Source organism: Mus pahari, chromosome 5 (assembly GCF_900095145.1).
Source record: "Mus pahari chromosome 5, PAHARI_EIJ_v1.1, whole genome shotgun sequence".
NCBI lineage: Eukaryota > Metazoa > Chordata > Mammalia > Rodentia > Muridae > Mus > Mus pahari.
The window spans coordinates 100,497,815-100,524,680 of NC_034594.1; the positions used below are offsets into that span (position 1 = coordinate 100,497,815).

Sequence of the window (26,866 nt, forward strand, 5' to 3'; positions counted from 1 at the left end):
AAAAAAAAAAAAAAAAAAAGAAAAAGCAAGATAAATAAACAAAGGTGAGTATGCTACATAGTCAATATCGTAAATTTATGTATTTAAAAATTCACTATATTTGAGTCCCATAATAGTGTTCTGAGCTCAAGGTCTTGTCTTCAGCACGCCATCACTAGTAACAGAGTCAGTTTCTCCAGTCTCAGGAAAAACACGCTGTTCTTCATCAACCATCGATTCCTTACCCAGGCTGCCTAGTAGTTGGGCCCCACAGTTCTCAGATCAGAACATAGTTCCACGGATTCTCCTAGTGAACCACGGGTCTTCATATCTTTCTTGTTATGATGCCTACCTCTATTCCTACTCAGATTATTCTCCTGGATTCATCACTGTAAACATTTTGTTGATATTGAGACAGGATCTTAGGTACTCCAGGCTGGTCTCAAACTTGCTACATAGTCAAGCATGACCATGAACTTTTGATCATCCTCCTTCCCCCTCCAAGTTCTAAGATCACAGGTATGCACTACCATGTCCAGTTTATGTGGTGATGGTGACAGAACCCAGGACACTGTATGCTGGACAAGCACTCTATTAACTAAGCCACACCTCCAAACCATCATAGCCTTTCTCAACTTCACAACCTCTTTTTTTGTTGTACCACTTTCCAGAAACCTGAATCTGTTAAGCCAGCAACACCCCATTGACTTTTCATTTGTGTTCTGAACAGTGAGGTGAGAAACACACAGCCATGCTTAGCTATCCTATGAGATCTGTCTAGCCCATTCTATCCTCCATCTCTTCAAAACTGCTTACCCATGATCACTCTTACCTGAAGGCTATGCATTATATTTCCTTCAGAAAACAACAAGTCGAAAGAGAATTGAAAAAAGCCCTGTCTATACCCAAAGCACCTGCCTGTATGTTCTCCTATTCCCTGGTTCACTGTGGATGAAGGTCATATGGCTAAGGACAGTCCATATAGCTAAGGACAGTCTGTCTACATGTACAGGTCCCTTACAGATCCACATTTTCCCTTCTTCTCTTGGATTTTTGCCATCAGCATTTAATGCGTGGTGATTCTCTCCATCCTCAGAGAAGCTCTCAAGTGAACCCATTTGTCTACACCATTTCAGAGTAAAATGAAGGTCCTTGAAAGATTTACATACCTCCTACCTTTAATCCCTCTCCTTCTCCTCTCTTGAGGCCTCTCCAACCTGATGCCATTCCGCACTAGTGGGAGGATGTGCCCATCTTTCTAACAAGCTGACTCCTGCCTTGCTCTCTGATGACCTCTATAGAATTCCAAAGGTTAATTCTCAGCTCTCATGCAATGTATCACTTGACAGTTCCTGCTTCTCCACCTTGAGAATTCTTTAATAATCATAATCTACACTTAATAGTTAAGTTTGAAATGTAACCTGCTATGCAAATTCCCAGCAGAACAGAATTCTAAAACGAGAAATGTTCATATCCAAATGGGAAATGTTAGGAGAAAGCAAAACCAAGTGTGAAACTAAAAGGACGGAAGACTTTGACTTTTAAGATAGACAACACTGGGACTGGAGAGCTAGCTCAGGGGGTTAGTGTGCTCATTCCTCTGCCGAGGATCCTGGTTTGGTTCTCAACATCCACAGTAGGTGGTTCACAACTATCTGTAACCTAGGTTTTAGGGGATCCAATGCTCTTCAACCTCGACAGGTGGTACACACAAAATCACACAGGGCACACAGAACATACAAACATTGTCTTTAAAATAGACAATGCCTACCGTTTAGCATAGAGGTCTGATAGCTGAAAAGAATCTTGGAATTTACCTACTTCCACAATTCCATTTTATAACTAAGGATATCAAGGCAGCAAGAAGAATTTAACAGCGTGGCGTTGAGATGGGTGTGGCTAACCTACAGCACAGGAAGGCCAAGAGGGCTGCCCAACATATCTGTAGACAATACTGCATTCCAGTGCCAAAGGCTAGACCCCAGTGCCAAAGGCTAGACCCTACTGATTAAGCCAAAGTCTGTTTGAAACATTTTGTTCTGGTTTCCAGCACTGCCTTTCCTTCCATGTATGCATGTGTCCAGATGTAAATAAAATGTTGTAAGTGTGCATGCATGCATGTGTGCACACACATGTATGCACGTGCACACTCACACACACACACACGTGTGTGTGTGTGTGTGTGTATATATACATATATATGAGCAGCTATAAAATAATAACACTATATATTTCCATGTATATATACACATATATAATCACTTGCAAAAGTGTGTATGTGCATGTACTTGAACACACACACACACACACACGCGCGCGTGTGTGTGTGTGTGTGTGTGTGTGTGTGTGCACATATGTCTATGCATGTGTTTGGGGAGGCCAGATGTCAATTTCAGGTGTTTTCCTCAGTTTTCTACCTTATTTTTTATGAGACATGGTCTTTCACTGAACTTAGGGCTAGCTCTTCCTAGGGATCCTTCCATCTCTGCATCACCAGAACTGATACTACAAGCATAGGCTGCCATTCCTGGTTTCTTCCTTTTGTTATAACAGTCACCTTGTCTTAATGGCTGACAGACTTGGTCCTAGGTGAGCCAGGTGAGACATCAGGCTGCATCAGTGAAGCAAGGGGGGATGGCATAAACTACACCAGCAATTCTGTTCAATTATTCTCTTAAAAAAATACATATGTAGGGCTAGAGAGATGGCTCAATTGTCCAAAATGCTTGCTCTGCAAGCATGAGAACCCGAGTTCTGACCCCTAAAACAAACACCAAAATTCCAATACAATTCTTTACAAACCTTGAAAGAACAAACCTCGAATTCATATGGAAAAACAAGATAAACCAACAACAACCCAGAATAACTAAAACACTCCTGTACAATAAAAAAACTTCTGGAGGCATCACTATACCCGATTTCAAGCTGTACTGCAGAGCAACAGTAAGAAAAACTGCATGAAACAAAGTCCCCTAGGAACTCCTTAAGTTACAGAACTGTGGCTGTGACGCTCACCCACCGGCTCACCTCCTCTGTTCTGCTGGTGTGGAAGGAGCTGGAGTGGCGCTTGTGGGGGTTAGGTTTGGTCCAGGCTAACCACTGAGTGACCAGGGGTGTATCCTTGCATTAATAAATTTGTATTCTACAGTGTCTTAAATCCTACCTAAAAATCTTCAGGGTCTGGAGCTGAGGTCCCTCAGGCTGACCCCTGCTGTCTTATCTTTAGATCCTCTCACTTGAGTGTGATGATTAGTGTCAACTGTCAACTGGACAGAATCCTGAATCATCTGGAGATGGGCCTGTGTCTGGACGGTGTTAAGTGACGTGAGAAGGTCTGCAAACTGTGGCTGGCATCACTCACTCTGTGGGAGTCACAGAGGTTCCTGTGATCACAGGTAAGCACTAGGGTGACCAGGAATGTTAAACATACAGGGTTATTCCTCCAAAGGAAGGATGCACAACCTGCTTTCCTCTCAGAAGGCTGGAAGCCGTCACCAGGTTGCTAACCATGTCCACTCTCCCTGGGACCTCTGTGCCTTCTGCACTATTCCCTTGCTTGGATCCTGGACTGCGTAAGTGGAGAACGTGAGGTGGGTACCAGAATTCATTACTCTCTGTTTCCTGACTACAGATACAACATGACTAGCTGCTGCAGACTCCTGGTGCCTTGTTTTCTCCACCATGATGGAATGGGTTTCAAACTGTGAACCAGCATTAGCTCATCTCTCCTTAAATTGCTTTTGGTAGGGTATTTTATCATATCAGCAGGACACGTACTAAGACAATGTCCTATGACCCTCATCACCGAGCTTTCGCCTCAGTGCCATCTCCTAATCAAGACAAGGCTGGCTCCCGGGAGGGATGGCCGTGCAATCTGCTCGGGATCCAGTGAGGGCTGTTTCCATCTAATTTGGCTCTTGGTTCTGGCTACATTTATACGCCTCTTTCCTGGGGGGGGGGGACTGAGAAGACACAGGAGAGCAAATCAGCCAAGGGAAGAAGTCTCATGAGAGGGGCGGGAAGTAGGAGAAAACCAAAGCTACCGCGGAAGAAGAGGGAGCACGAAATGAAGGCACTGCATTGCTTTGGAATGGCGTCCGCATGGTGACTCCAGCCTCAAAAGCATATAAAGCCTACTAGCATCGTGGCTCTTTCACTCCGGGTCCTCTGAGTTTTGACACAGAGCTGCAACAGCGAGATCCAGCTTTTTAGGTTTTTGGTGTCAGTCTCATAATCATACCAAAGATTTCCCTGGTTCTGAGACGTGATGAGCTGTGAGAATGGCTTCCCTGGTTCCTAATATATAGGTGGCTAATCCTTGCACATCTCAGCTTCAATAACCACATGACCCAGTTCCTCCAACAGTCACATTTTCATCCCTCATTCTTTCATGCACGTATATATTTATCTACCCTATACACCCATCTATTTTATCCTTCTACCAATTCTGCTCCATCCATTCATGCCATCCACCTATCCTCCCATTCATCTATCCATTCATATGTGTATGTGTTTACCAATCCCATCCCATCCCATCCCATCCCATCCCATCCCATCCCATCCCATCCCATCCCATCCCATCCATTCTTCCATCCATCCTGAGTTAGTTATCTCACTGTATAGCCCCAATTACAGAAACTTGTAGTTAGTAGGAATGTGGCATTTAACACCTGAAGAGTATATGCTAAGAAGGCAGGGAAAAACCAGAAATCAGAAGGAATGTAAACTTTTATAATTCACACATGAGAAATGTAGCATGAGAAATGTAACATTTGGAAACTTTTTTTTTTTTTGGAATTATTGAAATTGAAATTATTATTACTTTCCCCCTTAACTTCACTGTTGAGGGTTGAAAAGCCAATGCCTTAGGCATGCTAGACATGTATGGTAGCATACAGGAGTCCATGCTACTCTTTAATGTCCAGATTTTCTTGGAGGATATGATATGATATGATATGATATGATATGATATGATATGATATGATATGATATATGATGCCATATGATGTGATGCTTTCCATAACTTTTACTGTCATTGTTACTTCTTTAAAAGCAATGATAGCCAAGTGGCTCAGTGAGTAAGGGACTTGCTACCAAACCTTGTGACAAGCTGTGTCCGACTCTCCTGACCCACACGTGGTGGGGGGGAGAGAACTGACATCTCGAACCTTCACATGTACTCTGTCTATGCATCATATGCATACATGTACATACATGTACCCATGCAATATCTCTCTCTCTCTCTCTCTTTCACACACAAACACATACACACACATACACACACACCACACCACACCACACACACACACACACACACACACACACACACAGGGTTGGGGGAAATATGAAGTGAATACTCCTGTGTTGAGTTTGTAGTACATTGCTTGCATACGGGTCCCTGATTGCATATCAACCTCCAGTACCACAAAGAGAAAATAAAGCTAAAGAAGGACTCTCTTAATCATGATAGTTCAAAATCAGAACAAAAGTTCCAACCAACACCATAGCTCTACGTAGAGAATCATGGGAAGCTTCCTGTCTGAAAATCTGCAACAGGACAGACTGCCTGTGATCAGCACTTCAGTCCACCAACAGGAAAAGCCTCCTGTGGGAAGTCTGGGTCCCTTTCACAGAAGCCTTCCTTTTAATGGTGACTCTTCCAAAGCAGGTATCCTCAGACCCAAGCTGCATGGCTTGTAGACTGAGAACACTACTTTTCAACCTCAAAATCATGATGAAGTGTCTTTTTGTAAAACTCAGAGTGAGGCAGTACCGTTCTCCTCAGGAGAAGAGTTTCAGAGTGCAGAACAAGAAAAATCATAATTTGACACCGTCATCTATATTACCCAGGCTAAATAGCATCTTGCTTTGGGACCAAGGAATTGAACTCATTTTGCTTTTTCTTCTTCAACAAATGCAGAAGTTAAGGTATTTTAGTCCATAATTTTCTTCTCTGTCTGATCTAACTGATATTATACTGAATAACATTTGCAATTTGAATGTATTATGTAAGTGAACTTGTACTTCAAGGGGAACTAAAGAGACATTTTATAGTACTGAAATGACAATTTTTAAAAGATGATCTGCCCCCCTTTGACAAGTTAGTAAAAATAGTTGTTTAGCTATTCCTTCATCTGAAATGCAATAGTCCTGAATGGAGGAAGCTATCCATTTCCACCTTTTACTGATGTCTTTGATCCCTCTGGGCTCTTGCTAGGTGCTACCATAAAGTAGTGGACAAATCAAAGACCTTGCCCTTGTGCTTCATGGATGGTAGAGGCATGGCGTCGAAGTTCACAGAGTACACTGAAGAACAACAGGGTGTAGCATGCGGTCTCAGCTAGTTGTACCCTCGCCCCAAATCTCTTTGTACCATCATTTAGGTAGGGGAGAAAAATGTTTATATTGGCTTCCTTTCAGGCCTTGGCCACTGTATTCTGCCAGATCTGTACTTCATGAAGCCTTTCTTAGTAGATCCATTAATGATAACAGAAGACAGTGTCACAAGGAGACCTTTAGAAAATATATATCATGCGCCACAGAAACACTTGCACACCCATTGTGCAGCATTGTGTGGTTCACAATGGTCAGGAAATGAAATCAACTTAGACATACATCAGCAGATCAGTAGGAAAGAGCAATGTGGTGTGTGGACACAGCAAAATGTTATGCAGATGTAAAGCTAAATGAAATGACATTCTCAGGGAAATGGATGTAACTGGAAAACAACTGTCTTAAACAAGATAAGCCAGGCTTAGAGAGATACATAGTGCCTGTGTCCTCTCACATGTGGAGCCTAAACGTAAATTTTATATGTGTGTGTACATGCATGCATACACTTATATATGTGTGTTTATAGATCATAAAACCAGAGAGGGGATCGTGAGAGAGGGGATCATGAAGAGATCATTAGGGAAGTGGGGAAATAGAGTAGGAAACAGAATATGGTAGCAGCAAGGCAAACTGAAAAAGGAAGGAAACCAGCTGGAAGAGGAAGAAGGGAGAATTGTGAAGCAGGGGAATAACTGAGAGCAAAGGATAATGACACACTCATATATACATATATGAAGATATGTATGAAGACTCCAGGATGAACCCCAGCACTTTCTATGTTAACCTAAACCATCAGTTTAAAGAAGGCGTGTTGTTTACAGTATCTGATATGACTGGCATTTTCTGTTCTCATTACTGGAATGGTGAGAACTGAGGAACAGGCAGCTCACGGATATCACTGACTGACACTAATTAAAGTTGGATCCAAAGCCTCCGTTCATATTTCAAGATTGAGTTAACTCATTCATTCATCCACCATGTCATCAAATTCTAAGTTACATATCAAAGAGAATATAGAATTTCTTGTTCTCCTGAGTATTTGCTGAGTGTAGTCCTTATCCATAATCTATAAATACCAAACTCCCCTAGCTATGAGTTGGAGGTCTGCCTTTTTTCTCTAACCACTGTGTATAATAGTATTATAAAGCCAATTAGAAGGCAGAGGCTTTGATTAGAGTTCTTTCTAGTGGAGTGTACTAACCTGTAAAATGGCATGTCCCATGGTTACCTGGAAATAGGTAAAGTGAAGTTGAGGATGAACAAGGAAAGTGGATTCGTCCATCTATCCATCCATGCACCAACCTAAACATGCATGTATACACCTACACATGCATATGTATACCTATACGTGCATACATACACAGAGGCATGGATCCCTCTATTCATCCAATAAACATCCACCAAATATAAGGGATTATGAAACTATGACAGCCAAAAGAAACGTCTGTCTTCACAGAGCTCATGTTTCTGTAAGCAGAAGGGTAGAAATTCTAGGTCTCTTCCAACACAAAAGATCTACATTATGAACTGGGGAGAGGTGGAAACAGGGAAACAAGCTTTTGATGTGTTGAGTGATAACTGCAGGAAAGACGCAAATTTCAATATGACTTCTGTGACTAGAGAGCACAAACCCAGACCTACATACATTGGTGTCCTTGGCCACCCCTCTGCCGAACAGTTAATTCACTGACCCATCAGGTTTACTATGCAAGCATGCCGTGGTAGTATCAGTTACACTCACACAACCATTTCTGTCCTTCTAATTGTCTGTACACAGTATGCTATTGCACTCTCCCAATCCAGTCATCACCCCAATTAGAAATTATATTTTCCATCTACTCAAACCTAATTCTTTACAAATCACTGAAGAAATCCCCTCCAGGAAGAAATCCTGATCTTTCATTCTTCTTTCTTGGGATCAAGTAGAGTGCTCAGTTTTAGGAGATACAGACAACCCCCCCCTCCCAGCCTTGTACTCAATATTCCATAATTGTGTCCTGTTTGTCCTGTGCTTGGGATCTAATAGGAAACAGCACACTTCCTGGGACAATCAGAAGGGACAAAAGAAGGTAATAGCAACAATGTCACCATCAGCTCTCAGACCTCAGAGGAGGGGCATCGGCGTGTCTGACAAAGAACTTGCTTGACACAGGACAATAAAATTCTGTCATGAACTATCATGAAGTATGTGACAGGATGACAAGGCATGAGTGAAAAGGAAGTTGTGTTACATTTGCGGGGGGCACTTATATGCTGCTGGTAACCATGGTGGCTCTTTAAAGTTTCTTATGACTTCTTTGTAACTAGCTGGTGAGCTCTGTGGGCACTGCAGGCTATCGCCTTGCTCTTCATAACAGCACTGAAGTTCGTGTCTGTGAGGCTCAATCTCCCTTGTCAACCAGATGGGACTAAGACTGTCCATGAAAACAGACCTCTGGGGATGTCTATGAGAGAGTTTAGGCAAAGTTGAAAAACCCACCCTAATCGGAGTAATACCAATTCATGGGCTGGGGTTCTAGACTGAATGAGAAGGGGCAAGGAGGCTGAGTCCTAGCCTTAGTTCTGTCTGCTTCCTGACTGTGGATGCCAAGTGACCAGCTGTCTCTCATGCTGGCTGCCATGCCTTCCTCAGGATGAACTGTGCCCCTCCAGACATGTGAGTGCAAAACACCCTTCCTCCATCCCTCCCTCCCTCCTTCCTTCCCTCCCTCCTTCCTTCCTTCCTTCCTTCCTTCCTTCCTTCCCTTTTCCCTCCCTCCTTTCCTTTCCCCTCCTCCCTTCCTTCCTCGTGCCCTTCCTTCCGTTCTCCTTTTCTTCCTACCTCCTTTCCTTCCCCACTCTCTCCCTTCCTTCCTTCCTCTCTTCCTCCTTCCTTTCCTTCCTGATGCCCTTCCTTCCTCCCTCCCTCTCCCTTTCTTCTTTAGGTTGCTTTTCTTAGCCTTTGTTACAGTAATCAGAACAGTGACAACTCACAGAGAGTCTCCAACAGGTCCCCACCAAGCACTTCTGGACTCATAGCAGGCTACATGGGCTAAAAATCCCCCTCCTACCTACATTTCCTTTCCTTGTGTCTATTCAGGGCAGCAACAAAAGTTCTGCAAAGGCAATTACACGGGGACAGAAGGACAGCATGCCCATGGATCCTCAGGACTCCACGGCAAACAAAGGACCCCCCTTTACTTGCATGTGGGCCTGAGGAACCTTTGTAATTAATCACACCTAATGGTGAATGACTGATGTAGACAGGGGTGAGAGCCTCAGGCCAGTCAGTTAATCACATCAAGAAGAAATGGAGATAAATTCATCTTACCCACTTACCAATTACCTCATTCACACTTGCCAATAAAAGAAACTAATTGTTCTGCCCTTTATCTTTTCAATATGAAAGTGATTTAAGAAACTGTAAAGCCAAGTTTTTTTTTTTTTTTAAATGGGCTAAGGATGCAGCTCTGTGGTAGAGCACTGGCCCAGCAAGCGTGAGGCCTTGTGTCTATTCTACAGTATCACGAATACACAGACCACACGCCCACAGCACACATAAGGCACAGAGTAGATCCACTGTAGGCAACACTCGGTGTGTACACAACAGATGAGCAGCAGGCACACAACAGATGTATACAACATAGATAGCACAAAACAACGAATATATGTAACAGACATATACATTTCATGAACACAACACACATATACCATTCACACCACACACACTCTAGACATTCATTGTACACACAACATATACAATAGATACATGTAACAGATATTCAACAGGCATATAACACAAATAAATGCAGCACACACAAACAAAATTTAAAAAACACTCATATAAAAATTACAACTATATATAAAACAAAAACTACTTTGCACTCAGATGTAAAGATTAAAAGCAAAGCACACAGTCACTAGAAGAACTGTGAAGTTTTAAAAATTAACTCAGGAATAGGGAGGATTTGGGTTCAAAACGAATGGTGTTTGACCATTATAAAAATAAAATGTATACAAGCATGAACTTCCCATGTGATGTCATAGGCAAATGGAGGTCCCTGCATGATAAATGAAGGAGGGAAAATCCTCCCTAACTCTGAAGAACGTATGGAAACCATGATGACACAGACTAGCAAGACAAGTGAAAACTCAGTCAGTCACCAGCAGAAGGTTCACAGAGAAGAATACAGCCATCCCTGTATACACATTTGAGGGTGGTTCCAGAGATGACTACATTGTCAGGACTCCACTAAATCCTTTACTCCCTCGATTGACACATCACTGAAATAGATTATCAGGAAGTGGGAAAACTGGGGAAGAAGGGAGAAGATTGAAGGTAGTTGGTCAGCAGGTAGGCGGCACGCCCATGGGCAATATCTTGCCCTTTCCTGTTATGGTTCTTCTCTGCTCCCTGCCTACCACAATATGAGCTCCTCTATCTGTCTCCTCCATGGACTAAATCCCCTGAAACCAAGAGCAAAGTAAATCTGTTCTCCCTTAAGTTGTTCCCATTAGCTATTTTGTTACCGGTACACAATCACCAAGTACTTAATGGTCTTGGATGACCTGTGGAGTGTGTGTATGACAGCATCCATGTGGAAAATAAAGGACAGTCTAAAGCATTGGTCTTATATAACATGTACATAAACATATGGGCCTATAAAGTATAACAAGTATGAACTTCCCATGTGATATCATAGGCTAATGGAGGTCCCTGTATGATAACTGAAGGAGGGAAAATCCTTTCTGACTCTGAAGAGCTTATGAAAAACTTGATGACACAGACAATGTTGTTTGCCACTGTGTATGCCAGGCTAGCAGTTCTATGAGTTTCTGGAAAACATTCCATGTGTCTCCCATCTGTGAGAACACTGGGAATATGTATTCAACCTTAGGTATTTTGGGGCAGATCCAAACTCAGGTGCCCACGCTCAGAGCTTTACCCACTGAGCCACCTCCCTGGTCCTCATGTCCTTTTATGCATTGCAAATACTTCCTGGAACACTTAGTGCAATTAACAGTGTTAGCATAGCCTTGGTCTCCCACAAAGACACACCGATCCTATAGTCTTGCCTCCTGAAGAATCCTTTTCATACTTGGGAATATTTTTAAGAGTAACCTAGTGGAAGGTGTCTTAGAGCTTCTTTGTTGTGAATAAACACCAAAACCAACTTGTAGAGGAAGAGTTTAATTCAGCTCTCAGTTCCACATCATAGTCCATCATAGAATGAAGTCAGGGCAAGAACTCAAGGCAGGAATCTGGAGGCAGGAACTCAAGCTGAGGAGTACTACTTAATGGCTTGCTCCTTATGGCTTGCTTAACTTGCTTTCTTATAGAATCTGTCTTAGTGAGGGTTTCTATTCCTGCACAAACATCACAACCAAGGAGCAAGTTGGGGAGAAAAGGGTTTATTCAGCTTATACTTCCCACACTGCTGTTGATCACCAAAGGAAGGGCAGGGCAGGAAGCAGGAGCTGATGCAGACGCCATGGAGGGATGTTACTGGCTTGGTTCCCCTGGCTTGCTCAGCCTGATCTCTTATAGAACCCAAGACTATCAGCCCAGGAATGGCACCAGCCACAAGGAGCCCCTCCCCCTTGATCACTAATTGAGAAAATGCCTTACAGCTGGATCTCATGAAGGCACTTCCCCAACTAAAGCTCCTTTCTCCAACCTGTGTCAAGTTGACACACAAAACCAACCAGTACAGAATCCAAGACGAACAATCCAGGGGTGGCAGTGTCCACAGTAAGCAGGGCCCTCCCATATCAATCACCAATCAAGAAAATGCACCACAGGCTTGCCCACAGGTCAACCTAACAGGAGAGGTTTACTCAACTGAGGTTCCCGTTTCTAAAATGATGCTAGCTTGGGTCAAGTAGACCTAAAACGAGCCAGCATAGAAGGAACACCACAGAATGAAGAGAGTAAAAGTGATGTCACAGAGGATACGGAGGACCAAACAAATCAAGACAAAAGACAGGTTCACAGAAAATTCAAGTAACAGAGAAGAAAGGCTTCCAATGATGCCTCTGACGTGGGGGCTTCCTCAACAGTTGAGCAAGACAACAGGGAAGCCTGGCGTCACCTCCCTACCTCCTTTCTGTGTGCACAGAGTCCAGAGCCAGCTCAGCCCTTGGGAAAGAAGTCTTCTTCTCTAATTAAATCCCTCTGAGAGTAAGGTGATTTAGCCCTTGATCATAAAAGTCCCCGATCTAATTAAACACCGAACTCCCCTCTCTCTGATTTAGCACCGCTGTATTTCCAGTCCTCATACAGGTGTGTCTGCGCACAGTGGTGCGGAGAGATTGTCTGGGATGTTACTGCGCATCCAGAGAATAAATACAAGAAAGGAAAACACGGCTGGCCTTGTGCCGGGGAACCTTAAATCAGTTCTTTCTTCCCCAGAATGTACCTGAGCAGCAGATAGTCTCCCTGATGAAACTGTAGAGCCGTGGCTAATATACAAAGTGGCTTCCTTTCTGGGGTGTCAGCTTTATATTGTTGAAGTTTACATTTGATTTTTAAAGTCCCCGTGTTCTGTGCTCTCATGTGAACATTCTAAATTTATCTTCACGTTGTTCCTCCCCCTCCCCCTCTCCCCATTTTCTTCTTCTTCTCCTGCTAGGGATTGAACTCAGGGCCTTGCGGATGTTGGGCAAACATTCTGTTACTGAGCTATGTCTGTCTCCTTTTATAGTTTTGATTTTGAGATAAAAATCTTATTCCGTAGTCCACGCTGGGCTTGAACTCCTGCTTCAGCTGCCAGAGCAGTGGTGAATTCTTACATGTGTACACACCACCCACTCCAGCTTCTCTTGCTTTTTTGCTATACATTACTTCTCGCCTTTTGAGCACACTGTGGTGTAAAAGTCTAGTCTGCTATCATAGCTGAAATATGCCTTAGTGAGGCGCTAAGGTACTTGTGATCCAGCAGAGGGAGGAGTCACTCAGAGATGTCAGCATGTTCTAGTCAGGAGCCAGATCACAAAGGCAAGGGGTTAGGCGTCCCTTCCAGACTTGGACATTTCTGACACACAGTCAGGCATTCCAGAGGTTCTAGAAAGGATCACACTGTGTGAGGCACTGAATAATAGTTGATAATTTTCTTGGTAAGACTTTGGTTGCTGGTTAGGAAGAAGCCATCCCCTCCCCGGAGATCTTCTGCTTTGGGGTAAAATAAGTATATATTTCAAGGTATGGGCTCAAGGGGTGCAGACAGGTAGGCAGACAGAATGTTTCAAGTAGTTTCTTCCTAATTTTTTAAAGTCTCAGAGTAAGGTGTGCAGGACAATGGAAATGTATCTGTCTCGGTGTGTGGTGGCTAATGCTGATTGACAGGATCTAGAAACATCTAGGAGATAAACCTCTGAACATATCTGTGTGGGAGTTTCTGGGTTAGATTAATGGAGGTAGAGAAATACGGGTAGCAGCATCCCATGGACCGAGTCCAGGACTGAACAGAAAGGAGGGAGTGGACACCAGCATCCATCTCCTTCTCCTTCCGGACTGTGGATGCCATGTGAGTAGCCACCACACAATCCTGCCTTCGGATCTCCTCTGCCACAATGGTCTATATACCCTTGGAACTATGAGCCCAAATAAACCCTTATGATTTAAATTATTTTTACCAGGTGTTTTGCCGCAGCAGTGAGACAAGTAACTGATACATCTCCCTTGCAGCACCTCAAAAATTTATACATGGGTTTCTCTTGTACACACTATAATAATTCTGGAAAGATATTTCTCCATTCTTTACTCTAATTGCCCCACTTCTTCAAGGAAGTGTCTCATATAGATCTACCTGAGGGTTTCATTAGATTGTTATTAATCTTCCTTGTCTTAACCATTCACTAGGAAGACTTCTGGCAAGGGACTCTCTCCAAATGTCACTCTGTACTTTAAAGCCAAATATGAAGCTCTGTGTTCCCAAAGGAACCTGGAACACCTGTTGACTACGGTTCTTTTCCCCTCCTTTTCCCATCTAATTGCAATTTACCTGCCTCACTAGAGCACGGTGACACTTAACTGTCCTCGAGTCACTTTCAAGTCTGTGAAGGATTTCTGCTTCCTCGGGGCACATGTTCTGTGACAGAAACAGAACCACAGAGCTAACCAGAGACTTCATGCGGTACTGCCTCTGACAGTCTGTGCTCAGCATCCTCCTAACTCCTCTGACAGCCTGTGCTCAGCATCCTCCTAACTCCTCTGACGGAGGCGCCAGGCCACTAGGCAAGTCTGCAAGGCTCAGGAGGTCGAGGAGACAGGCAGTAGGTAAAGCGCCTGCTGAAGAAGTGTGAAGACTTTAGTCTGGTGCCGAGCCCTTTTAATAGCCAGATGTGACAGTACATCTGCAAACCCAGTGGCCTGGGAGGCAGGGACAAGAGAATCCCTCAAAAGATATAGGTCAGCTAGTCTGGCATACACATCAGAGGACAAAAGACTATGCCTCCAAGGAGGTAAGAGGTAAGGACTGATACTCTTCTGACATCCTCCACAAGTACACCATGCATGCATGCACCTGCATCCATAGAGGAACAAGCACATGCACATGTGTGCACACACACACACAACACACACACACACACACACACACACACACACACGTGCGCGCACATATATATGCATACCCAGAGAGATTTAAAATTGTAGTTAAAAAAACTCCCTTTTGAGGAGGCATATCATAAGCTGAGGAGGCATATCATAAGCTGAGGAGGCATATCATAAGCTGAGGATCTTCAGCTGGACTCAGCCTTAATGTCCCTGCTGGACACCGAGAACGTGGCTGCTGTTCTGTTCTGACTCAAACATTTGACAGCTTCTCTGACCCGGTGAACATTTCCTGTGCCCAAAGGTTAATCCACTGTTGGCTGTTGCTCACCAATCCTAAGCATTGCAGCCTTGCATTGCAGATACCAGTCCCTCACCCCTTGGAGCAGTGACTATGCAAATGGCTTGAGAAATTGCCAACTGTTTCCTGCAACAGGGCGTGCAACTTAGTGGCTTGGTGTTTGGGTGTGAGCTCTCAATGCATTGTGTGGATTATGTATAAGATAAACTGCGTATAAGATGAGTGATCCTTGACCACATGGCCAGGATTGCATAAATGTTGGGGTACCCAGAAGTGACACCTCTAGCTCTTATCATTCCACGCTCCATGGTGTTCTGCTCACAGGAACCAGAGGGGAAGAATCTGCTTGAGTACAAAAGAAGGCACATCCTATCTTCTTCGCTTTCTTTTTAGTTTCATTTCTATGGTCTGTATTCTTTCAGTCCTAGCAGCCAAAGATCCACACTAAATATGACCTGAGGGCCCCCATGCCAACCCCAACACATACCTAGCTCCTATTAACCAAGGACTGATTTTTTTTTCCTTTCTATTTAAAAGATTCTTTTTAAATGTTTTGAGCTGCAGTATGTTCAAAATCAAGGTGCGAAACACTGGGGGTGCTATGGTAATGACAGAAGGTCAAAAGTGTCCATCAAAGGGGACAAACTCTGGGGGGTTGCATCTCTCCCCTCCAAATGTCTCATTAGGGTTCCCAGGCTTGGCCTCCATTGCCTTCATCTCCCGCAGTCCAATTTAATTGAGTGATGTCCTTGCTACGGCATGTTGCTCTTTGGACAGGAAGGTAAACTCATTCTGTCTATCACTGCGTTTGCTTTCTTAAGGGCCTTAGGATGTGCATGCTGCTCAAGTAATTAAATGCAGGTCATGCTGCAGCTTCTCCTCTCCAGCCTGTCTGAGGGCACAGTGGGTTCTCTCTGATAGCTCCTTCCTGACCACATGACTTCGGGAAACTGGCTGGATTGCTTTTGTTTGTTTCATTATTGTGTGTGACACCTTGGGCCACTGGAAACACCAAGCCTCAAAGTGGCAGAGATTCAGCGTGAGCAACAGAAAGGCACTTGGTGTTCTGAAGGTCCCTAAATGCTGATGCAGAGACACTGGAGTCCCTAGTTCTGGTGAGGGTCTCAGAGCAGACGGCTGGTCACGGTTAGTACTTCCCATGTCGCATGTGAGGTAATAAAACCCTGCATGTCGCTTTTCATGCCCATTCCCCTTGAGCTAGAGTGGACTTGTCAAAAATAGAGCAAATTGAGCTGGAGAGAAACCAGTTGATAAAAAGCTTGCCTTGTAGGCATGAAGAGTTCAGGCCAATTCTCAGAGTCTGCTGTTAAGATAAAAACATGTGTATGTGTGTGTGTGTGTGTGTGTGTGTGTGTGTGTGTTGAGGCATGCTGGAGAGATAGTTCAGTACTGCTCTTCTAGAAGACCTGAGTTTGGTTTCTATCACCCATAACTGGTGGCTTACAGCCATCTATCACTCCAACCTCTGGGGTATCCAGTGTGTCTAGCCTCTGGAAGCATCCATACTCATATGTACATGTCTCCCAAACAGAAATACATAAATACATATAATTAAAAAAATAATAGTGGTAAAAACTATATCCGTGTGCTGGTGCCTGTAATCTCAGCACATGTGGAGGGAGACAATGTGCTCCAGGAATATTTCTGTCTCCATTCTCCTGGGACCTGAGTTCAATGTCATGAACTGAGATAGCTCTTACCTGTAGAGTCCATTTAAACAACAGATCTGACTGGGAAAATCTGGGATGATTATAATAAGTTTGGATTTTAGTTCGACCCAGTGCTGATTCTGCACATTATACAGATTCGTCATCTTTAAGTGATGTCCCAGATGAGCACTTTAAAATAGATGCAACTTTGTGTGAATTCTCTATAATACAGCAAAATCTGATAGCTCTATTAATAGCCAGCCTTTGGCCTTGGGAAGGCATGGTGGCAGGGTTTTTAAAATTCATCATCTCTGCATAATTAGTTGTGAATCTCTAAATATTCACACTGAAGAATGGAGTGGAAGCAGGGCCCTCATCGCTCAGCGTCCCTTTCAATATTGCTCCACAGTCATCATTTTCTGGTGCTCTTCTAATTACTGCAAAACCAATTGTTTTTAACTCAACTGGCCCCGCTCTTTGTAATTTGTTGGATGTAATTACTTTGAAGTGAAGAAAATGTACTTCTTGTTCAGCAAACCAAGGCTTGATGAGGTGGGCACTGTCAGGTGGCCATGGGAACCCAGGCTCAACGCTTTGATTATTTCGCCTAACCACAGCATTTTGTGTGCATGGGTTGTGAGAAGCAGGGAGTCCTCTTCCAAGAAGCACTGCACTGTAGTGAACTGTAGACCACAGTAGGGGCTGACATGAAGAAGCAATTTTATGTGTGCACATGGCTATGCTTGTTCATGTGTGGAGTGCTTTAGTGTATCAGTACGTGTACACAAGAGTATGTGTGCACGTGTAAGCCAGAGGTCAGCCTCAGGCACCAGTCTACTGGACGTGTTCACCCTGTTTTTATAGACAGGATTTTTTTTTTTTTTTTTCTGGCTTGGAACATACCAAGAAGCTGGGCTGGCAGTCAGTAATCCTGAGGGATCTGCCTGTCTCTACCATCCTAACTCTAAGACTATGACAGCATTCTGGGTTTGCTTGCTTTTTAAGACAAGGGTTCTGGGTTTTGAACTCAGGTTCCCTGCTTGCATGGCAAGCACATTCCCAACTGAACATGTCCCCAGCCTACAGTGCATTCAGCTTAGTACAGGACAACGAAACAACAACAACAACAACAACAATAACCAAAACAAAACAAAGAACTGGTGTGGGGAGGCAGTGCAAAAGCCAATGTATATTTTAGGGTCCCCTGTTAAAGAATTAGAGACTTAAATTAGAGAATTAAAGATTAGAGACATTTCCCAAAATCATATTTTAAAATAAACTTTAAAAATAAACTTTTAAAATATCATTTTGGGAAAATTATCCAACTTTCATAGAAATGCAAAAAATAATTATCAAATTAATATTTATTCACTGGGGATAGAGAGATAGGTTAGTGAGTGAGAGCATTTGCTATTTTTCCAGAGAACTTGGGCTTGGTTCCTAACATCCACAGAGTGTCTTACTCCAGGTCCAATGGATCTAACGTACTCTTCTGGCCTCCATGGATAATCGTATGCTTGTGGTGTTCCTGCATAAGTGCAGGCAAAATCCTGATAATAGTAGCAAGTCACCACAGAAGAGAGACACACTGTAAGAGGCAGAGGTTGGAGAAGAGGGCTGGAGAAAACCAGTCTTCTGGAATGAACTTACAGTGGTTGTGTCTAGAAGATCAAGTCACTCCACGTTCCATCATGGAGTGGGGAGAGGTTTCCAGAGCTCTCCTCCCCTAACTGAGGAGCTATGGACAGTCCGTGGCTTCTAGAGAACAGGGTAGTTTGGTTTTTGTTAAGGCTGTAGTCCCTGGTAATTAAACTGTGCTCCAGCGTGTGGTAAAAGCATGTTCTCAGACAATTCCACACACATACACAAGACACGGCGAACATCCTCACACCCACCCTCTCTCATCTCCCAGCATTCTCTCTACCCCCACATCTCCTCACAAATCTCTCTCCTGGACTCATTTCTGTTCATTTTGTTTTGTGATCCGCTGACCAGGGGGCCACCTGATTGACTACGGTCTGGAACTTAATGTATTATTTTACCAGAAATAACTGAGAATGTCATTACAAAGTATATCTTAAAACCAGTATTAATCAACATCAATGAATGTGGCTCATCAGCCAGACATTTATTTATTCAATAAGCAGATTTTTAGAGCATATCAGCTTTTGCCCCAGGGCTTTCTCTGAGACATGACACTATTCTTTTCCGGAAGGGGCACAGAATCTCCAGCCCTTTTGAGATTCCGGTAAGAGGATCCAGCTCGGTGAACCCTGAGCAGTAAGTGTCAGGTTAGGGGTGCTTGGTTTCCTCATCTATAAAATCAAGACAAGAAGACATCTTTATAAAGTTCTCAGGAGGAATGGATGAGAAAAACCTGAAGAAGCCACTAGCCTTTCTGAGGGGATTTGTCAGTACCGATAGGTATGCTAGAGTCTGTATACTGGGATGCAAACAATTCTGTTGCACGCTGTATTACAGAGGAAGACTAAACAATAGATTCCATAGAAATGGCACAGAGGTAACATACTCAGCCTCCAGAGCCTCAGATGGACCATTTTTTATGCAAATGTGACTCTCCCTGCTAGAGTGCCCTGCTGTCACTCTCAGAAAGAAATAAGTGGTAAGTGGCTGGGTTTGTTTGTTTGTTTGTTTGTTTGTTTGTTTGAAATCACATTTCCCTGGCAAAGTCCCAGGGCAAAGGGGGAACTGTACCTCACCTTGCTCCTGTAGTTTGCTTCAAAACCACTGAGGGAATATAGACTAGTTAGCCACTATGGAATGTTCCCCAAAACACCTAAAAGTGGAACCCAGCTGTGTTACTTCAGGGTATTTACTTAGTCAGCACAGAGATACACAAGACATCAGTGTTTACTACAGCATCATTTACTATAGCTAAGTTATGAAACCAACCTGGCCATCTAACAAAGAGGAATAGGTGCCGTGGTATACGTGCATATGGAATTTTTCTTGGCCATACAACAGCAGGAAGTTAGGAGATTTAGAGAGAAATGGATGCATCTGGAGATAATCATATCCTGCTCATGAAGCTAGTCTTAGACGAATATCATATATTTTTCTCTTAGCTGTAGTTCTCAGGTTTTATATGAAAATATGAAATCATGTATCTATATATGATGTGAAGTAAGCCTGTCTAGAGAACGAAGGTCTCTAATCAGAGGGGCAAGGGTAACCAAGGAGACTACAGGAGGCATATGCTCAACAGAAAATATACACATTCATGAAAACCTAAAGCTAAAGTAAAAAATTCACTTCATTGAACTCACTTCATTGAGGTATGATTTTCAAAAAAAAATGTATATATTTAATATATGCAGATTGATGAGTTTGGAGGTCAAATCTCCTGGGACTTTGTGAGTAAGGAAGATGTACTGGGAAGCTTTAAGCAAAGAGGCCACATCATGATATACTGCATTTGGGGGACAGTGCATTGGTGGCAATGTAAATCATGAATGGGCTGGGGCATGGGTAAGGTAGAGAAGAAGACAATGGGGCCATATAACCCAGCTAGGGACTTTGGCTGTGCTAGGGGCAGAGGTGGTGAATAAGTGGCAGATCTGAGACATATGTGGGAGGGAAGCTAGCAAGATTGTGAAATGGTCAAACTGGGGCAAGGGAATGAAGAGCCAAGCACACTGTTGGAGCCTCTGACGTGACAGTGCATGGCATTCAGAGGAGATGGGACGCTTGGGAGGCAGGGGCAGCTTCCTACAGAGCAAAGGAGATTCAGCTTGCTTTGCTTTTTTGTTTTGTTTTGTTTCGTTTTGTTTTGTTTTGTTTCATAACATGCCAGGGCTTGCTGACTTGGCTCTGGATTGTCTCTCAAATGCTGGTGTGGTAATGGCATGGTTCCCAGTTGGAGTCCATTGGGAGCTGGTGGAAACACTCAAGAGGTGGTGTCTAGGGAGGTATAAAGTCATTAGAGCAATGCCTTGAAGAATCAGGATAGAGGGAGGCATTTCCTTCCTCTTCCTTTCACATCCCAAACATGAGGTAAGCAATTTTGCCCTATCCCATGCTTCCTGCCCAAGTTGTGTTTTCTTCCACAGTCCCAACTTATCAAGGACTAGACATCTTTTCTTTGTAAGTGGACAATAATGATTACTTTGGTCTTGGAATTAAATGCTCAGCCATTTCATAGGCAAGTGTTCTATTACTGAGTTATGCCCTAAGCCTGGGTCTCCAGTTTTGAGACAGGGTCTTGACTATATTGCTCAGGCTGCACTTTGATCTCGATTTCCTCAGTGCTGACCTCTGAAGTAGCTGGGATTATGACGTGAGCTACCCTACTAGGCTGCAGGGCTACTTGTCATTTTGCTGCAGTCACAGAGAGCTGACTAGCAGAAGAGTTGAGAATGGTCACCGGGATCCGTCAGGTGCTCACCTCCAGCCGGTTTTGTTTTCTTTTGTGTGTACACACTACTTACATGATGGGATTCATTGTGGCATTTCCACACATGTATATAATGTACTTTGATCATATTCACCCCTTGACCCTCTATCACCCCCTCTCACTCCAGAGACCTGTTTCCTCTTCCCAAGAACTCTCCCTTCTCTTCTATGTCTCTCCTCTCCCTTACCCAGGGTTCCTTCCATGAGCCTGAGTCAGGGGTTCCATAGAGATGTGTGGATGAGGGGATGTTTTCAGGAGCAAGGCTGAGAATGCTGGTGGTGGGTCATTTACTAGAATGGGCACCTTACCATTGGCTACGCCACTAAAGAATATGTTTCTCCTTTCCCCACCAACTATTAAATTCCTATAGCTCTTCAGAGAGAGGTGGGGCCTCATGGCCTGCTTTCTCCCCTCCACAATGGATGTTGACATGCCCAATATTGTGGTTTGTCTTCTGTAAGTTATCAAAGCTATTGGTGGTTCAAGTGTATATTATTTGCTTTTAAGTAACCCAGGCACCGGGGCAACATCCAGTGTTAAGGCTCTGCCTTGCAAACAGAGGTTAGGCTTCTCTGCTGTCATGCTACAGTCCTTCCCTCAGCTTACATGGATCTATTGGCTTCTCCTGTTTTCTATCTCCTTTGTGCCTACTTTCATGGTGCACAAGGCCCTGACTGCACATGTAGGGAAGGAATATTTGTTTTTTTTTTTTTTGGCAAATTAGAGAGGGTAGCTCTGTGGAAACAAAGCTACAAAACAACTTCTCTGCTCCCTCACCCACTGGGCCACCTACTCAGCTCCTAAATCCTGCATCTGTGGGCTGACTCTATGCTAACAAGTGGACTCTTAACATTTTTCAGTCATGCAAAAGAAAGCAACCCTGAAAGAAAAGATTTATGTTTACTTTGGTACTTTGTGAACAGGGAGGTGGGGCTCTAGGGAGGAGGTGATATGTTTTGTTACATTTGACAGGATGCAAAGAAGGGACCTGACGGGCTAGGGATGTAGCTCAGCTGGTTACTTGCACCACTGTGAACAGTGTGCTTGTGAAGTTCAACCTCCCTGACTAGCTTTCTCTTTGAAGCAGAATTGGCAGTAGAAAAATCATTCTCTTTCAGTACTTAAAAATATGCATATTCTTAAATATATAAATATCACCTGCTCATTCTGCATAATATCACGTGTGTATGTTTTGGAATAACTCTGTGTATACACACACACATACACACACACACACACCATATATTTATGAGAAATTCAAGAAAAAAAAAGGCCACGAATTTGAAAGTGAGCAAGGGAGAGTACATGATAGGGTTTTGGAGGGAAGAAAAAGGGAGGGAATGATGAATTGTATTATAATCTCAAAAATACTTAGAAATACGTATATTCAGGGATGGCAATGTAGCTCATCTGGGACAGTGCTTGGATTGTGCGCAAAAAAGTCCTGGGTAACATCCCCAGACTCACATTAACCAAGTGTGGTGGCACATGCCTGTGATCCTACACTCAGGGGACAGAGACAAGGAGAGAAAGAGTTCAAGATCATCTTCAACTATATAATGAATTCGAGACTGATCTGGGCTATAGGAGATCTGTCAGTCAGCATTTCCTCACAGATGAACTCAACACACTGTGATTTGCTATGTGCTTTTCTTTGAATACACCCTGGATCATCAGAAACATCTTAATGTTCCACTGGAGAGTCATTGCCTGGTGTGTCCAGGTTGAAGAACATCTAAGAATTCCTCATTGATCTGAATCTTATCCCTTTGTCCCTTGCTTCTTAGAAGTCATGAGAAAAGCAGGTCACATGGTTCAATCGCACAGAACCTCGGAAAAAAAGAACATTGTTTGCCCTGTTTATAACTTTTTTTCTGTTCCCCCAAAGGAAGATGACTTTTAAAAAATAAGCAATTGCTGACTGTATACTCTTTCAATTTAATATTAATTCTGGGTAGAGGATAAGACATAGATGAAAATTTCTATGCTGTTATGAGCTGGATGTACACTGAACCCTACATAGACCATGTCTCCAGTTAGTATTTTGAGGGATGTACTGTTTAATTTTAAGAGAATTTGACAGAATCTAAAATTACCTGAGTAGAGAGTCTCTGTGAGGAATTATTTAGAACCAGAAAGTCTGTGGGCATGTGTGTAGAAGAATGCCTTAATTGTTAATTTGGTGTAAAAAAGACTTAGATTAGTGTGGGTGGCATCATTCCCTAGGCAGGAGTTCCTGAATGTGTAAGAGAGGAGATGCGAGGAAGTATGGATCCAGCCATTTACTCTCTCTTTGCCCTACAGATATGGTAATGCTTTTAGTTCCTGCCTTGACTTCCCTGAAATAATGGGATATCATCTGAAACTGTAGACCAAATATGCCCCTTCCAGAGTTGCCTTTTGCCACAGAAATCAAAATGAAAACACAATAGGGGATTATGGAGTGTTTCAGAAGTAGACAGTGCAGGTGGTTCGCTGGGCTACATGTGTGATTTGAAGGTTCAGCGCCTCTCTCTCTCTCTCTCTCTCTCTCTCTCTCTCTCTCTCTCTCTCTCTCTCTCTCTCTCTCTCCCTCCCCCCCCCTGCCTCTCAGCTGCCACCAGGTGAAGAAGTTGTAGCCCTCAGCTTCTGCTGCCTTGGGAAGGAACCATCCCACCCTGCCCTCCTACTATTGTGGACTGAAATCCCTTGAAACTCTCAGCCAAAATGAACCTATTCTTCCCTACATTATTTCTGTCAGGTATTTTATCATTGGGATGAGAAAAGTAACTGATACAGACTTGGCAAACCAATGCAAGATTTGATTTAAAATTAAATATATCTCTATAGGATTCAATGAGCTCAAATTTTACAATCAGGACAGGTAGATGGCACCCCTCACCTGGGTCTCAGTAGTAGCGTCTTCGCCCCTCCATCCTGAAAGGGGCTCACTTGCCACTGCATCCTCAGTATATTCGAATGATGGGCCAGTGTGAGCCTTTGACTCTGCTCCATTTTGCTTTTCAAAACTAGGTTTTCCTAAAGGAGGGAAGGTACATTAAAAACAAAACAAAACAGAACAAAAAGCAAACAACAAGTTTTTGCCAATCTTTAACAAATTTAGGGAAAAGAAAGGGATACACTTAACAATAATATGAAGGTTTGAAAACAGGGAAAGTTGGGTCTCCTGACATTGTGTACCCTATATGAGCCTGAGTTGTCCAAATATTTCCATAACTGTGTATACATATCTTCAGACAAGACCTAAAGCATATTGCCTTGGGACCTGGCATCTTTCATAACAGGTTGAGACTTTCCAGATTAAAAAGGGTTCAATAAGCAAACCATTAGGGCACTTAAGGCTATCTTTCAAATGCATTTTAATCAATGAGGAATACTGATTTGAATGAGAATGCCCCCAGAGGCTGGTGCATGGAACACTTGGTCCCAGCTGGGAGTGTTGTTTGGGATGGTGACTGAACCTTTAAAGGGGTTGTTCCCAACTAGAGGGAGTGGGTAACAAGGCAGAAACCTTGATGCTTCATAGCCTGCTCCCACTCCCTGTTCTCCATTTCCCAAGTGTGGCTGCAATGTGACCAGCCAGCCTCATGCTCCTGCTGCCACACCTTCCCTCCCAACTGTCATGTCTATCCTGCTCTGATGGACTGCATCTCCTTGGAACTGTGGACCAAAATAAATCCTTTCTCTGTTAAGTTGCTTTCATCTGGGTATTTTATCACATCAATGAGAAAAGAACTAATTCAGTGGATTAATACCTCACTGAGCTAATAAACTTCCATGGAAAGGATCTGATATTTTCAGCCTTTCCCAAACATGATTGAGCAGCAGGGCCTTGTTTTCCTTTGCAGTTGTTTATAAAGCTTTGTGCACATATTTATTATGTGCTAAGCATAGTCTTCCTCGTCCTTCCTTACCAACCACTTCTGGTCTCTCATTATTCTCATTAGTACCCTTTATGTCCCTACAGCTTCACCTTTAATGTCAACAAACACACAGATATACAACCATACACACATGACTGCATGTATCTACATAAAAAGCTATAAACCACAAACCAAAAGAAACATAAGATATTTTCCTTCCTGAGAAAGGCTGCATTCCCTTAGTATGCTTACCTACAGTTTCATACATTTTCCCTGGAAATGGCACGGCTCTGTTATTCATTGTACATGAAAATAACCCCATGGTATATACACCCCACATTTTGTTTACCCATTCTTTTGTTGATGGACATCTAGGTTGGTTCCATGACTTAGCCCTTGTACCTAGAGCTGCAGTGCAAATGGATCTACAAGGGTCTCTGTGATGTGTTGTCTTGGAGTCCTTTGGAGAAATACCCAGGAGTGGGATAACTGGGTCATAGGGAAGAGTTATTTGTTCTTTTGAGGAATCCCCATACTGACTTGATCAGCAGCTGAACTCTTACATTCCCACTAGCAGTGGAAAAAGGTTCCCAACTAGAGCCTACATCCTCATCAGCATTTACTGTTACTTGTTATTCTAATTGGGTAGGATAGAAATTATTTGTTTTTGACTTGTAATTCTCTGATGGTTAGTGAAATTGAGCACATTTTTCCATGCTTTTGTAGATGAAGCTGAAGGATCCTAATAGGAATTCCCCTTCCAGAATGATGAAGGAAGGTGTTCTATAAGTGAATACCCCATTATAGCATATATGTCTATAAATATAGGTGGATAAACATATACACATAGACACATACATACATAGACATGGTACATCAAATGAAACATACACAAGCAAAATGAAAGTGAGCAATTTTCTGGAAAATAAGGCAACCAGAAATAAATTTTAAGCCAATTGTGCCAATCTCAGAAAGATTCTTAGATTTTCTACAGCTACACAGAGTTATATATTCACAGATGGCATAAATATAGAAAGGAAAGTGTGTAGTTGGCCACGGGGACTCAGGGAGAAGGGAAAGGGGGAGGGATTATGAGGAAGAGTAGGCAGGACACACAATATATTCTTGTATGAAAACTTCAAAAAAATAAGTTTTCAAAATAAACCCTAATTATCAAGAGAACATGCCACACAGCCCTCCACAGCAACTTCTTCGGGTAAGGAAAAGATAGTTAGTGATGCTTCCATCAACACTGTGGGATGTGTTCAGATGCCTCCAGGTTTGAAATGGGGATAAGAAAAAGGCTACGCTCACCTGTGTAAATCACGCAGGAAGTGGCTGCTGGGAAGGAAGGAAATGGAATCCTATTTTCCTTCTTGTTTCGCTCCTGAAACTTCTGCACTGCACAATTTCTCACCTAACAAATGGTCACTAAGGAAAGCATCAGAGAGCAGCCTTGCTTCTGTGGATGTCACAGACAGGAAACTTCAGGATGGGCGACCCCAAGCCGGCCTCCTGTCTGCTCACCTCACTCTCTCCCATATACCACCTTTTACAACTCTTTGTGACAATTTAATTAAGACACAACCCTTGGGATTTGGATGCAGTGAATGTAAGTGGCAAGATCAGAACAATCTCCTTCCTGTCCCCTTCTTACGAAGCAATTCAAAGCTTGTGGTTTCTATTCAATTTGTTATAATGACAGTGTTTAATCATGGAGTCTACTCGGCAGCCCGCTGCTGAATTGAGGTCACACATGCGACTATTCAGGCA

General features: G+C 43.2%; 1 protein-coding gene across 1 annotated transcript in view; it reads right to left on the reverse strand.

Annotated features, from left to right (window-relative positions):
- The window catches only part of Nckap5 (NCK associated protein 5), an 809,936-nt gene that overhangs the window by 41,703 nt on the left and 741,367 nt on the right, over window positions 1–26,866 (reverse strand). Inside the window, exon 16 of the mRNA XM_021198000.2 lies at window positions 24,112–24,248. Within this exon, the coding sequence (XP_021053659.1) occupies window positions 24,112–24,248 (137 nt within the window). The remainder of the gene's footprint in view (window positions 1–24,111; window positions 24,249–26,866) is intronic.